The sequence below is a fragment of the Parasteatoda tepidariorum genome, chromosome 1 (genome assembly GCF_043381705.1).
Source record: "Parasteatoda tepidariorum isolate YZ-2023 chromosome 1, CAS_Ptep_4.0, whole genome shotgun sequence".
NCBI classification, from domain to species: Eukaryota; Metazoa; Arthropoda; class Arachnida; order Araneae; family Theridiidae; genus Parasteatoda; species Parasteatoda tepidariorum.
Genome location: NC_092204.1, coordinates 51,291,216 through 51,307,520, shown reverse-complemented (window position 1 = coordinate 51,307,520; position 16,305 = coordinate 51,291,216). Strand labels below are relative to the sequence as shown.

General features: G+C 29.7%; 1 protein-coding gene across 1 annotated transcript in view; it reads left to right on the top strand.

The window, feature by feature from the left end:
• Positions 1-12,434, top strand: part of LOC122270012 (1-phosphatidylinositol 4,5-bisphosphate phosphodiesterase-like) — a 59,565-nt gene extending 47,131 nt beyond the window's left edge. Inside the window, exons 26-30 of the mRNA XM_071180068.1 lie at positions 4,884-5,061; positions 7,924-8,124; positions 9,497-9,598; positions 11,141-11,285; positions 12,232-12,434. Coding sequence (XP_071036169.1) covers positions 4,884-5,061; positions 7,924-8,124; positions 9,497-9,598; positions 11,141-11,285; positions 12,232-12,300 — 695 coding nt within the window. The 3' untranslated portion in view covers positions 12,301-12,434. The remainder of the gene's footprint in view (positions 1-4,883; positions 5,062-7,923; positions 8,125-9,496; positions 9,599-11,140; positions 11,286-12,231) is intronic.
• The last annotated feature ends 3,871 nt before the right edge of the window (positions 12,435-16,305 follow it).

The following is a 16,305-nucleotide window of genomic DNA, read 5'->3' as shown; positions in this document are numbered from 1 at the left end:
TCAAATGTTCATACATGAATGATAGTCATAAACAGATCGATAATGAATTCATTTAGCCATTATATCTTTCAATAAATGCGCTTTAGGTAATCCGAATAGAATATCCGATTTTTTCCCCGTATTAGATTTTTATCTGAGTATAAATTATTCGAAAATATGTTGCTGTTTCTAATGACACTTGGACAAGCCAAGCTCGTTAGCCATTGGACTTGCGAATTAAGTCAGGAATGATCATTCATTTCAATTGACGAAAGAGCACCGCTAGGGTGAAAGTGTGCCTTAGCTCAGAACTCTCCGGATAGAGGGCAGCACCATTAATTTTTGAGGCCACTACCACAATTTGAACTTATATCTAAAGAGGAATGAAATTTTCTCTAGATCCCTGTATCCACAGTACTGTTCAGCGACCGACCCCAGGACTTTCAATTTCTCAGATTTTACGAGCTTGTATATCGGCTTTGAGATCGAACACCAGCACCTCTGGACCGAAGTTCGATGTTATAACCACTAGGCTACCATAGCCCTTATTAAAAAATGCAAAAATATCCACTTTTGACGAATTAGAAATACAAACATTTACTAATTTCTGAATAAAAGAAAGTTAGAAAATAATATCTTTTTTTTAGGTAGTTCTACCAGACCTAGCTGTCTTAAGAATAGCTGTTTTTGATGAGAATGGGAAAATGCTTGGACAGCGGATTTTACCATTAGATGGATTACAAGCAGGTAAATTTTTAGTTCAAAATTTTCTTAATAGGTAATTGTTAGTTTCATAAAATTTTTTTGTAGATAGAATGTAGGGAAATTTCTTTTTTACCGCTATAAAAATATTTGCTGACTATTCTTTTCCTGTTCACAAGAAATTTGCGCACTACTAATATAAAAAATAAGTTCAATTTTTTTTCATCTTAGTGACTAATATATTTTTCTATAAAACCATGAGAAGTAAATATTTAGCTTGAATGCGTTTTTTAAAGCTATTATTAGGTGTGAGTCGTAACGAACGTAATATTTGTTCCAGAAATTTATAAACAGCTGTTTATAAACATACGGTTAAAAAAAAACTAATGGTAGCAACTCTAAAAAGATTGGTTGTACTTTTTTTTATGCTTAGTGTGCAAAAAAAATGGACCACTATGAATAACTTTTGATCTAATGATTGGATCTTCATGCTCTAGGACTCAATCTTCATGGTTCAAAAGATTGATCTCAAATATGCTAATTAATTAGTACATACAATATTTTAAGTTACGAAATCAGATATGAAAGTGTATTTTCTCTGAAAAAACACATTTCTTTTTTGACGGATTCGGGTTCCTGGCCTCTGAAACATAGGGGATAGCCTCATTTTGGAAAATAGGGTCCCAATAGTTTGGTCAAGAGAGAAAATCCAATTTTAAAAAAATCGAATTTTTAAAATTCTATTTTTCAAGAATTATTCGACCGATTTCACTCCAATTTTGCCATCATAAATTGCTTTTATTAAAATGATGTAAACATTTTATACCATGTATTCAAAATTTCTTCGACTGTTATTAAATGAAATAATAAATAATAATAAATATTTACTAAAAGTTATTTTTTGCTCGGAAATATCTTTGGATAAAAGAATTTTAAAATTTTGGGTAAAATTTTCTTTGATTTCGTAATTTAATCGTAATGTCCTCCTTACTAATTAATTAGCATATTCGAGATGACCTCCTCGAACCATGAAGACTGAGTCCTAGAACGTGAAGATCCGATCATTAGATCAAAAATTAACTAGGGTGTCCTTTTCTTTTTTTAAATTTTTTTTATTTGCGCTGTATTTTGTATATCACATCATTTTGACAACTGCAAATAAGTAAATTTACTTAATAAATCTGAGGTTACTGAGGTATAATTTTAACAGCTAGCTAGTGAAAGCTAGTTTTAAAGATATAATTTCAAAACAAAAACTAGCTAAAAAGAGAAATTTTCAATTTTTTATTACAATTATAACATGAACTTTCTTTAATAAATGTTATTTTCCTGGTGAAAGTTTTTTCCTGATCTGCCACCAGTTTTAATTTTTTTTATCAGAACGATAACTGCCAACTTTTACGCATTTTGTTAAATGTTATTACCATTGGCAGGAAATCTCCTGCTTCAATCGGAATATTCCTACCCAAATAAATGAGAATAAAATTCATTCTGGTCACCTCAAAATGTACGCAATTTGAATAAAGTATGTGGCTTAAAGTGTCGGAGAAATTAAGCAAATTCGTTTAAAATTTAATATTTTTAATTTAATGTTTTTAAGTAAATTTTAGATTAGTTAATTTTTTTTTTAAGGTTATCGGCACGTCTCTCTGAGGACAGATGGAAACTTTCCCTTGTCTTTGTCCATGCTCTTTATATGCGTAGAACTGAAAATATATATACCTGATGGATTGGGAGGTAAGCTTTCTTACATGTGGTTCTCATACTTTACATATCAATTACTTCACATTTTTGGATAGTATGTTATAAAATGTAAAAGAAAGTTTTGTGATTATTTTAATAAATATTATTTTTAATTCAACATTTCAACCTCATCCTTTCATCCACTTCATGATATTTTGAAAGTTAATTTTTTTAAAATATAAAATCAAAGACCAAGGTTTAATATAAAACCAAGTGTCCATGGAAAAAAAAAAGGAAACAGACTAGAAATAAGTGCTCGTGGAGATTTGCTGGTGGGCGTAAATAAATACACTCATAAAACCTCATCGCGTTCGTCAAAGTCATAATTTTTGTTTAAAATTTTATTTCAAGCAAAAGTTATAATTTCAATAAGTACTTCTTCAACTTAATGTTTCCTTAAATTTGTAAATTTTATGCTATGGATTTATGTAGCTTTTTCACTTTGGGTTCCATGGACAAGTTTTGACTATAAAAATGGGTCCTTGGGATCAAAAAATTTGGGAACCACTGCTTTATAATATCGTTTTATTAACTTTTACCGTGCGTAAAGTTTATATTTTTGAGTTGAGGAAGCATTGTAGCCTATTTCGATGTTTGTACCATTATGTTCTATATTCTATTCCAAATGTAATAGTTTTTAAAATGATAAAAATCCTTAAAACTTAATATGATATTTTAACATGAACTGGCCATCACTGATTACCGTAAAAAATGGTTGTAAATATTTTCTAGTATGTTATAACATACTAGAAAATATTTACAACCATTTTTTTTTTAAAAAAAAAAACCTTTTGTTTACCGTATATACAAAGTTAGTTAGTCTATACAAAGTAATAATTATAGTCTAAAACCGTAAATTGTTATAAAATGCTTCGAGGCTCAAAGAAATGTATTTTTAAGTAGGAAAAGGGGAAAGGGCATTAGTTTATAACTCCCTGCAAATCAATGCTATTTTTTTATTTAATTTATCTCAAGGTATTTAAAAAAAATTGTATTTATGTAACTTAACGGTATTTTATGTAACATATTTATATGTTTTTAATTATCTATGAATTTAAGTCTTGGAATTTTGTTTCAATAGATTTGATGGATGCATTGTCAGACCCTAGAGCATTTCTCTCAGCCCAGGAAAAACGAGTAGCTCAAATGAAAGCTATGGGCATAGAAGAAGCCGATGTTCAAACAAGTGATTTAAAGTTGGGCAGCGTAAAAGTTGGCGGCAAAAAAGATGACGACAAAAAAGGTATATTCTATTTTAAATGTTAAATGTTTTTGGATGTTACAGAATTTATATNCAAGTACACAGTATATATATATATATATATATATAAGTACCTTTTTCGAAGATATAATTTTTCATCGCGTAACTTAAAGAACAAAGGCATTCGTATTCTTGTAAAATGTATAGTTTCTTACTTTATCTTCCACCTTAACTTATAACCCAGGAAACCAAGTAGAAATTTTTTTGCCATTTGTTTTTTTTTATTATTTAAAGAACAATGTTTTTATTCACCATCAAAGAAATCAAAAGTGGTTGTGAGAATTTTTAGCAGATAACTAATTTCTTGCGCCGTGTTTATTAAAATAAATAAATTATAAACCTATTAAAATAAAGTGATTGAATCCTTTATTCAATTATTACAATAAAGTGAATTTATATAATTATCAATTGAATTTATGTAATTAACAAATATCAAGAAATCAACTTTGTTTTACTAAATGAATTTTTTAAAAAAATGAGTTGTATGTTGTCATGTATACGAATAAACTATTACGCTTTCTGATAACAATTTTTTATAGAGGTAGATTTTATATAGATTTTTCCCACCCCATGTTCGTTATCATCACCAACCCGCGTAATCGCTTCTCGATCGTTATTGTTTTTTTTTCTTTTCCTTAAACGTCAATGTTTTCCACAAGTATATTTTGTTTTTAAATTATACAATTATTGTAGCTTTAATTAGGAACATTTTACTAATACGTTAATCATAACGAAATTGACGATTACCTAGATTTGAAATCGTATAATCTGCACTTGAAAATAAATTTAACGAAGGAATACAAACTGTGTAATTCAATAAGAAGAAAGAATCGAGAAGTAATTTTACTCATGGACGCCATTGATAAAAATTCGAATATTAAATTGTTTTTATCGCTCTTTATTACGCGAAACATTTTACTGTAAAAATTAAGATTTATATCTGGCAACATGCAAACTCTTTCACTTTTGCTACTTTTTAAGAAAATCTACTCGCAGACGACCTTATAAAATAAAAAAAATGAACATTTCATGAGTGTAAAATAAACTTTCTACTGCAGTAGATAGTCAATATTTATAGCAAAAAAGAAAAAAATTTAACAAAAATCTAGAAAAAGCACTTAAGCTTATTACAACTTTCGAACAAGTTAGAATCTCGATTATGTTTTGTATTAAAGTAACGGTAATTTTTTTTTCATAGAAGAAAAGATAGAAGTCATAACTCAAGATTCATTAAAAGCTTTAAAACCCTTCCAAAAATTGCGAAGAAAGCAGATGAAAGACCTCAGCAGTTTAGTTAAAAGACAACAGAAGGAAAAAGCATCTATTCAAAAGTTCCAATGTAATGCTATTGATAAATACTTGAAAAGCAACAAACAGTAAGTAAACAAATCAATACCTCTGGGGGTATCGATCCAGGAGTTTCCTTGTCTTCTGGATTGGTTCAAAATTACAAGGCTACGGCGTTGAGCATTAGTAGTCGTAAACCCAAAAATTGGGTCGGCTGTTCAACGGCGGTCATAAAATAAAATAAAAAACAGTAAGTAAAAATAAGTAAAATAAAACGGAAAAAAAATTATTAAATTCACCTTACAAAAAATGTGATATATTTTCAACTTATTTTCATGGGACATTTACATTGCGAACTTTCTTTCTGTCCATTGAATGAAATTATGTGATTCAGGATATTATGTGATTCAGGATTCTGTCTAAACAAAATGTGTTTGAATCATGTGTGAAAACCAAAATGAACCGTCATGTACAGTTCATTTTGGTATGGAAACTTTTTCCGAGTTTCTTGTAAATTTTCAAATTTCTTGCTTCTAAATGTATTTAAAGCCATGAAGCTTCGGAAAGATTGATAAAGTTTTTGTTGCTAAAAATGTCACCAAAGTTGCCTAAATCATTAGAACGGTCGTCACTGTCAATGGACGAAACCTTTTTTTTTGCCTGTAGGTTGTTATTATGTGCTATTAAAATATGTAAATTCGCCAAAGTAAAATGTGGATTTTTGGGAAAAAGGTGCGTGATAAAATAAAAGAAAGAAACACTACAGATTTATTAAGACAGAAATATATATACATAAAATATTAATCTAAAGGTTGTTTTTTTATGCTGTATTATGAATTTTTCTAAATAACGATCCTGATTTCGCTTCGCATTTCAGCATTTATTTCGGTAATTTTTTCATTCCAACAGGTCTCTTGCTTTGTATAGCTGATAAATAATTTTAACTATATCTAATTGAAATCATTTAAGGTGTTTCTGTTGTGGGAAAAAGATAGAAAATTCTAAATAAATAAGTAATGGCAGAATTATTTCATTTAGCATTTTCAGTCGAAGTAAACTCTATATCATTTCATATTTCAATATAGTAAGATATTCGTGACCACAGCAATAAATTAATTATATAAAAATATGGCTGGATCTAAAATTAACAAACCACATTTTTTTTTAATCCATGTAGTGGTTAAGGCAAGAAATTTTTTTTTTCCTCAGATAAAAGTATTGTATATAATTTTTATTTTGTGTTTATTTCCGTGTGGGACATTCAAATAAATCCATTAACATGTTATCCGATAATATTACATTAATATTTTTAAGTTTTTATTAATAACTGTTTATATAACTGTTTTATTAATATTCTTATTATGATTTTATTAATAATTTCGATCATTTATATACTATGCATAAAACTTGACATCACTCAAATTCTGAAATGTTAGGTAAATAAGCATTTACTTCTTTATCCGTGAATATAACATTAATTTTATTTATCAATTTATTAATTTCTTTTGCAAATAATTTAAACAAAAACTAATATTACCCTGATACTTGTTTTGACAAATATAACTGTCTTAATTATGGCTCAACATAACTATTAGACATTTGTTCCTTTTAATTTGCTTCTCTGATTATAAAAATAGTTTCTGTTCAAGCATAATTAGTCATTATTATTTACAAAGGTGTTCCTGTGATGTCCACACAATAAATATTTTCAGAATACTTGTCAAAAATGAAGTAAAAAATATACTTAATAAGTGTCGAGCATTAGCATTAAGAGACTAAAAGCAAAAACGATATAGAAATCTGTTGAATCACTATTGAAAAAGTCGAGATTGAAAACATTAAAACCTATTTGAAACCTATTTGATTTATATTGCCAGGAAGAATAAGGAAGAGTTAAAGACGGTTATTAAAAGTACTTCCGTTTCATCAAAAAATCAAACTCTTTTCTTTTCTTCTTCTTCTTTTTCTTTCTTTTTCTTTCTCTCTTTTCCTTTCTTTTTTTCTTCTTTTCCTCTCTTTTTTCTTCTTCCTTTCCTATCTTTCTTTCTTTTTTTTTTCTTCTCCTTCTTTCATTCTTCCTTTTTCCTTTTTTTACATTTCTGTCTCAATAATGATTCGATTGAGTTTCTGCACTCAATTAATAATGCACACTCTAAAATGTATGCTTTTTGATTTCATTTTTGACAAGAATCTAAAAAATACACATTAAGCAAAGAATATAGAAAGAACAAGAAGTTCAGCTCTCCAAATGCATAACTAAAACGGAGAACTGCTCAGAATGAGATGCTACACCAGAAAAGTAAATTACAAAGAGAGTAACATATTTAGATTTAGCAAAGCATCAAGTGTATTCAGCGCGTGTGCATAAAAAGCAAAGTGACAGTCAGGAACTAGATCACCAGAATGGGTTGTTGTGTGTGTACACTGCTTTCCCCCGATTTTATTATTTTGCACTATTTCAAAATGTGATGGTAGATATAATCAACCACATTATATGAATGAATTCTAAAAGAAATGCATTAATAAATAGTTCAGTGTTATTAGTAAATATTGCAAAAATACAGCAACAAATCAGCTATAAATAAAAAGATAAAACATTCCTTATACCACCCCCCAACCATAGCAGTAGTCGGGGGATAGGTGCTTGTAATCCCGTTTCAAGAAGAATCTCTGCTGCTGTGGCCCTATATAATACTTTTTCCTTTATACTCAGCCTACCAATACTACTTTATACCAAACCAAATTTTGACTTTACAAAATCTTTGGGACCGGTTTACATTACGCCTATGGAAGCTAGCCTTCTTCCCCTATCTATATTCTTTGCATTAAGGGCGTTGATTAAGAACACTCTTGAATGTGAGCCAAGATCGATACAAAAAGCCGATAAATCGCATTCGGATTTATGTGCTTTTGTCCGATCTTAGCCATTTATCACAGCATTTCAATTTTAGAGTAGAAGTAACAAAGGATGCTGCTTTGAGAGAGCTTGTGCTGAGTCAAGTGAAGCAGTGGACCGAATTGGATGAAAGACTTAAAAAGGAGGAATGGGAGATGATGAAGGTTCATGCAAATCAGCAAGGTGAAATTTTAGATAAACTCATGACAGTCGAACAGATGAAACAGATGAGACAGTTGGAGCAAAAATTTGACAAGTTAGTTAACATCTTTAAACTGTTAATTTTATCATCTCGAACGAAACTTGGTAAAGTAACTGTGGCGTAACTAGATGGTAAACAGCCCGGTTGTCAAAATCGGTTTGCAAAGTGATTATTATACAGAGAAAAAACACTTCACTTATCTAAAAAATATATTTTACTTCCTAAAACATTTGAGTGTGTATTTTTCCATAACAAATAATAATACTTTAATATTTCAATTGTTTTATTCAATATTGATATTGCAATCATAAATTCAATATTGATTCTTTAATATTATTTTTCTACAATAAATATTGATATTCACATCATTCCTGGTCATACTAAATGCGAAAGTATGGGAATTCGCCTTGCCTACGCGTTCGCTTCTTAAATCAAGCCAGCCTTACGTTTTTGAAATGATTATTGCCAAATGTAATTAATTTTGGGTTAAATATTAACGATGAGATTGGTAATAAAATATATCCTATGTGCTGAGAACGTTATAATTGTTTCTGACCTTTAATTGTAACGCGATATAATCAGTATGTTTTGAGTTGAGTTTGAACTTGAGTTTAGGTCAATATTTCTGACAAATATTTGAACTGAAAGCATTTGAAATGTTTGCAGGGCGTTATAAAATTTTTATTGAAGACAAACTAACTTTTAAGAAAGTAAATGTAGAATACTTAAAAATATTGTCAGAAAAATAGACACTTTGACGTTTTAAAATTCTAATAATTACGTTTGAGAGACTTTTACAAGGAAAAACATAAGTATGCATTTATTAAAAATAAACTGTTTACTAAACATTTGCTATATTTTAATTCATTTTATTTTATTATGTTCACAAATGGGGCATTTGAGTTGAGTAGTTTGTTGAAATTTTGTTTCGAAATTGAAGATAAATAACTATATTCAATTAAATTATTAATGCCATATTGATGCTGTCTTGAACCAACTGATTTTGACTACATATTGTACGCATTTTAAGAAATGTAAAAAATAAACCACACACTAAAAAAGATGCAAATAAGTTACACCATCTCACATGGTTTCTTTATAAATTCTAAGAGGTTTTTCGAATTCGAAAAAAAAAAAGAAAACTTTTATTTTAATTTAAAGGGAGTCGTACGTTCATAATGGCCAGCTTAGACGATATTTTTCTGAGAAACAACTCAACCACTTTTAATTTTCTTTTTGAAAATAATATGCAACTTAAAGTTTACTCTGAAAGACTTAGGTTATTTTCATATGGAAGTAATTTAAAAATTAAATTGTCCTTAACCGATAAATCTTATTCATGCAACCCATTAAAATGTTGATTAAAAACATGTATAAAAAACATACATTTTAAATAAGTTAAGTGATCAAATATTCTTAATTTTAGTGACAACAAGGAAATGAAAACCAGACAAGCTAAGATATCGGTTGAAACAGCTAAAGAAGTGGCAAATGATCGAACGTTGAGAAATAAAGCTGAACGAGAAAGGTATGTTAGTGAATTTTAAACTATATACCTGAGAACAAAAAAAGAACTAAACTCTGTGGTGCCACAACCCATTGAGGGCTACTGTGTCTATCTCAGTTTTCTTGACTTTGGACTCTGGGGTTCAATATCAGATATTCCGGTTGGGTGGTCAGCCTAACTCGGAATCCCCAGTGTCTTGACCCAAGCATGCTTGGTACTCATTTTATCTACCCACTGAAGGGGTAAGGCTGAAGCTACCTTGCTTGGTTTCGAGAATAGATCCCCGGACCTGCGGCATCGGAACGCGAAGCGCGATCACTCTCTGTAAACATCTTGAAGATAGCAAATACTGAACCTGAAGAGAATCTCGAACAAAAGCAAAACTACGAGTTAAGATTTGTCGAAGAAACACTGAAGTCAGAAATTTAATATACAGTGTGCTTTGACTTTAATATATTCTATAAATGTTTTTAGAATCATTTCCAAAAATGAGCCTAGTAAGAAAAGTTGAATGAAAGACATCAAAACCAGTTTTAGAGCCTAAAGATGCTTGAAGATGCTTCTAATAATTGCTCGCCAACTTCCCTCTGTTCCCTTCGGAAAAAAAAAACAAACAGATTTCATGTTGTTATTTACTCCTCTCTCAACTTAATGCTATCAAAATTTTACGAATCGTTACCACAATGCTTACAGTAACGATTCGTTAAATTTCGATTATGTTTTTGTATAATTTTTCTTTATTTAAATATGCAATGAGTATGAGGTTTTACTTCGTTTTTGGCCTAAATTCTAAAAAAGCAGGAGGAACACCCGGTATATTGCAAAAAAGAAAGCTGATATATAATATTTATTTTTCAAATGTTTTTTTTTTCTCTCTCAGATACATTAAAGTTAAAAAAAAAATTGTGCAAAAAAAAGTTACTTGTCCGAAAAAGATGCTTAAAAAATGTACCACAGGATCTTTTTAATAGCCGCACTTTTCTAATCACTATTCCTACCTGAGTACCGAGTTTCAAATAATAACAGAAAATGTAGTTGTGATTTCGAAACTATTCATAACTTAGAAGAATGTAAACTCAAAAATGCGATTAAAAAATTTAAAAAAAAGCAGTTCATTAAACTTAATTAATTTTTTTAAAATTTTTTTAATTATTAAAGAAAACTGACAATTTTTAACTTTTAGCAATTTTTTAAAGATATTTTGCGATATTTTTCAAGCGTTTTTCTTCGCATCTTGGTTATGATACGAAATTCGATGACGAAGAAATAATAAGATATTATATGATATAAAGCTGTAAAAAAGCGTTAAATCAATAAATTTCTTATTTTTTAATGGTTTTTGATTGTTTTTAAAAGTTCTTACCAACGAGAATAAAACCAATTACATTTTGAAATAGAAAATCACTTTATAAAAGCATACTAACAGAAAAAACATATAAATCTTAAATGTTATCTTTAATGTCAATAGATTAAGCACTGACTTCAAACTTTGTTACTTGATAATGCAATTTTATTTCAAACTTAACATTATCTATTTTAATTTTTATTTATTTATTTTTTCAGGCGTTTAAGGGAAAAGAACAGTAACAACACGAAAAAGTTCATCGATGAAAGAAAAGCAACGGCCATGAAGCAAGAAAAAGAAAGAAGCAAACTTTCCAAATCTCACGACAAACAACACTCAGATCTTGTTAAACATACCCAAGATGTAATTTTTTTAAAAAACAAATTGATACAGCTACAATATTGGTTAAATTTTTGAAGTATTTCTAAAAGAAAAATATTATAAACTAAACTACAACTTTGNAAATAGATAACAAAAATTACTTTGAGCGTAGATTGCATATTTTAGGTTCGCCAGAGCATGAACTTTTAGAATCAAGTACGATGATTTCGCCACAAAGTATTTCTAAAGGAAAAATATTATAAACTAAACTACAACTTTGTTAATGCTAACTCGCATCCTTTTAGCCTGTAGACTTTTAATGGGCACACCACTAAGAAATATTTCTTTTAAAAGTTAAATAGCAAGCATATTAAAGAAATTTCTCCTGGAATTAATTAAGAGTTTTAAGTCATATAAATGGAAAAAAAAAAAAAAAAAAACAGCGATTTTCGCATTGACGCGCGAATATAGATAAAATAAAATAATCTTTGGAAAACTTTGAATGGCATTTTCTTAAAGCAAATTTTTTTCATGCAAGCAATTGAAACATCTCATTCAATTTTAAGTCGATTTACCTAAAGTTTAACAGCATATATAGTGTTCCGTAACTACCGTCCTTAATACACATTTACAGAATTGTTTTCAAAAGTTAAAAAAAAAAAAATATATGCACATTAAAGGTTACACACGGTGTGCATGCCGATTTTTAATGTCTCGATAGCAACCTCCAAACATATCATATTTTGCATATATGATTCTGAATATCAATTTTAATGGCATCTGGCATCTAAAATAAAACGGAAAAACTCAATTTTTGTTCCTTCTTATCAATTATATTTAAAATAAAAACATATTCTTTTGCTTAATCTATAATTGCGATTCCGGGCATTTAATGAATAATTCGAAACTCATCACCACACTATATGTCATAATTATTTGTTTATTTTCAAATGATGTTTATCATTATTTATTTGTTTATTTATTGTAGGAAGTTGGAATCTACACTAATGCTGAAGTGGAACAAAAAATAGCTGCGAAGAAAGTATTTGTCGTATAAAAAACAGAACTTAGAAAAAGTTATACATTGAACTAGATTGAAACCAGATTGGTGTACAACTGTTACAAGATTAATAGACACATTAATATGGGAATATGCAAGAGAGAAACAAAGTATTAAATATTGTGCTAAAAATGTTTAATAAAACAGTTGCTTATCATATTTTGATATTTATTTTTTTGTTCTGTTTTATTTGTTTGAGTAATTTTTTTCTTTCTATTTCCTGCAATAATTCTTGTTATTTTTATGCGATAAAATTTTTTATTACAGAAGAATTATATTTTTATTATATTTAAGATTTATAATTTTTATTATTTTTCCTTTTTTTTAATATGAGTCGTTTTCTGCGTATAAATTTCTTGAAGACCCAGCCGTCAGAGAGGAAGATCGGAGAAGTTTCTACTCTCTTAAAATGCTTAGTCTCGAAAAAATTATCAGACTTCAAAATAAATAAGTATTAATCTTTTAAGATAGGTGGACACTTTTTATTTTATTTTAAACGTTTTTGCTAAAAACTAGTCACCTGCAGCGACCAGCTGGTTCGTCGACACGAACTCACCGCTTTGTGATCCCATATTATTTTCTACTTTCACAGAGTCACCACTTCGCTGTCCCTCATTGATTCTGCTACATGCTGTAGTACTGCTCAGATTCTATGGCATTGGTATTTTAGAAACAAATTAAAGGGATGAAAATAAAGCCATGCATGGACTCGCCGCTTTGCCCCTCCCTCTTTATAATTACCTGCACCTTATACGAACTCACCTCTTCGCTGCTTCCTATTGACCAGTCTGGCTTCTGTAGCACTTACAAATGAAAGAAAGTAAGAGGAGTATTTTTTTAAGAGTATTTAAATCTCTGCAAAAGTATTCCTTGCTTTAATATCAACACCAAACAAACTCGGTTATCAGTGAGATCTTTTATAAGACTTATTCTCTGCAACTCTCTGCTTACTTTACTTTATTTATAAAAAAATTGGGCACCTGGGCCGCGCAGCGCCCNGGACTCGCTTAGCATAACCGCATCGTGCTGTTCAACACCGACGATCGCATACCTGCAACTCTCTGAAATACATTTTAATCCTAAAAGCTAAAAATACCTAACATAAAAAGTGGTATGCCTGAATAAATAGTGCTATGCTATCAGTATTGGCCAGCTCCCATTTGTTGAAAAATTTATTTTTTCCTCCATTGAACCATCAGCTGCTTAGTATTCAAGAAATATTTCATTCAAATTTCGCAGCATTAAATTGAAGAAGCTTTTGAATTAAGAATCCTTTTCAAAAAGCAAACTGAAATTCACGAATCGCTGAAAATTACCGCAAATCACGAATGAAGTAAGAATAAAACATTAACGAAAATTTAAATTAAACAATATGATTCTTAGCAGTAAACATCGCCGAGCTTTCCGTACAATAATAAGAAGAGAAAATAAGAATACCATCTGTTTCATCTTGTCACATAATATCTATTTAAATTTTATTTCAATTTTTGAGTGAAGAAATCATATATAATTATTTTGTTTTATGTTGTTCAGTGCGATTCAAGCTAATTGAAATAATCTTTAATTTAAAAATGTTTTATTATTTTATCTAAAAGTTTTCTCGCTTCAAAATTTATTATATTTTTATAACCTTAAGCACTTATTGGCGATCGCAACAATCGAATACGCCATCTGGGGAGAAACCGGTTTCATGTCTTTAGCCCTTCTATTTCCCTCTCCTCCTTTTTTCAGTTGTATAGGAATGTACTATGATATTTTCCCTTTTTTTAATGTTCTTCCTTTTTACAAAAAAAAAAAAAAAAAATATTTTTTAAAATTTCCGTGATGCTTTTCTTTAGAACTATATGCTTAATGTAGTTTTCAGTTCCATATAGTGTTCCAACTTAAAAGATTTTAATCTGTATGAAAATCAAGAGAAAAACTAACCTACTTCCTTCTCCTATGACTCTCCGCACGCTAATGGGAAAAGCATGTGAAGAGTTGCCATAGGTAGAGAGTTCTGCTCAACGCCACCTGCAGCTCATTTCGATCGCCATATAAGTCTATAATTTTCAAAGTGAATGGATGGTGTTTTCTACACTAGGGAACGCTGCAAGTTCTGGACTGCCTAAATTTCCTGATTACTGTTTCCGTTGTATTTTAAAGCCATTTGGCATCATTGTGTTTTGAGATTCTTGCAAACAATGTATTTGATTATTTATTACTTATATTTACAATGCTCACAATACTTGTGTTTACAATACTAAAAGTGTTAACACTAACGTAAGATGTTGCACAGCTTGCAACACGAACAAACAGTAATAAGCAAATGGAAAGAGGCCAAATCAAGACTGCCAAAAAAGCGAGTTATTCAAAATCTAGCAACCATGTTACCTTTTTTAATAATAAATAACAAAATAACTAAAATAGATTTTCACTCCAAACTCCCCAGAATTACATAATAACATTAATATCTTATGAAATACGGCAGATTTGAGCTCTGAAATTATCTAATTTATTTCTTTTATTGAACACAAAATTATCCGTTTGAAAACATCGCCTATCAGAATAACATGTAGTAAGCAGCTGCAAACTTTTTAACCGGAACTAGAGTTGGTGCCGAGCTCGAGATTGTTATTGTTTACATTTCTATTGAAAACAAGGCCGTCTTAATAGCAAGCAGGGCCCCCGGGCACTGAAATATTTTGGGCCCCTTATTACATTTCATACTGTTTAAAATAGAACTAAAAAACTTCACATGCAGAAAATTAAGCATTTTTAAGATATGCAATAATTTTAACAAAGTTAAACACATTTTTATAGCCCCAAAAACTCAATGCACATAAAATAAAGCATTTTTAAACTAGGCATANGAAAGGTTTAAGAGTATTTTCACCTTGAGACTAGCTTTATTAAAGGATTTTTTTCACGCTTCAAAACTCTAAGTCAACCTCGATTTAAGGTTTTTATACAGAAGGTCGTTTTCCAAGGTTTTGTACTAGGGTAATGTGCGTAGAATAGAGCAGATAGCCACAGATCTCGTTTTAAGGTTAGAAGATTTACACGTCGTAAGACGCATAACCAACCTTTTTAGGTTTACATTAACAGGTTTTTGCTGAGTGAAAATAAACCATATTTTGCTATTTGGGATTTATTTAAAAAATTATATAATGCAAAGTTGTTTATTATTAGTAATTTTTTTAAAAAAAAGTAAGATTCTTAAGGGCCCCCTGGGCACTGCCCGGGTGTGCCCATGCGTAAAGACGGAACTGATTGAAAACACCATTCATACAAAAACTTAAGAATTTTTCGTCCAGGAGCAACCAACTTACCAAAATTAGTGTTCATATATGCCATCAAAGTATTGTACGCTTCGCTACAGGGACCATTGTCTTTATAATCGTAGAAAATGATGTTAAGAGTTCTCCCAAATGTGAATCGTATACAATGTAAATATTCTATCTTGAGACAGTCACAATGCTTGACTAAATGTAAACAATAACAAGCTTATAAAACCAGAAAAAATTTGGAAAACTTCCGTTGTACTCCTCCGCTTTATGTTATGCTTACGAGGTGATGTGTGAACAGGCTTAATATTATAGGAAGTTTTATTGTGATTTGCACTATAATTTAAGTGCAATTTTACCATTCATAAGAGTTTTCCTGTAGTTGATATATTCCAAAAGGTCGTGAACCTAACCAATTTCAACAAAATTAATATGACAGGTTAAAAAAAGTGTAAGATTAGCCATATTTTTTTCTAGTGTTATCCCTAATTTGGCTATATTTGAGTAAAATAGCACCGTTTGTTATTTTTTGAACAGCATTAAAGCAGGCTTGCGGAATTAATTTATTGTTTGTTTTGCTGAAAGTTATATTGAAAAAACGCGTTATATTGATAAACACTACAAGTATAATATAATAATATTGGATGGTGCGTTTTTTGAAGTTTTTTGACGAATTTTAACCCCTAGTGCCATCTGCGCTTAGCTTCATGCGATCCATATCAATTTTCCTTATTCT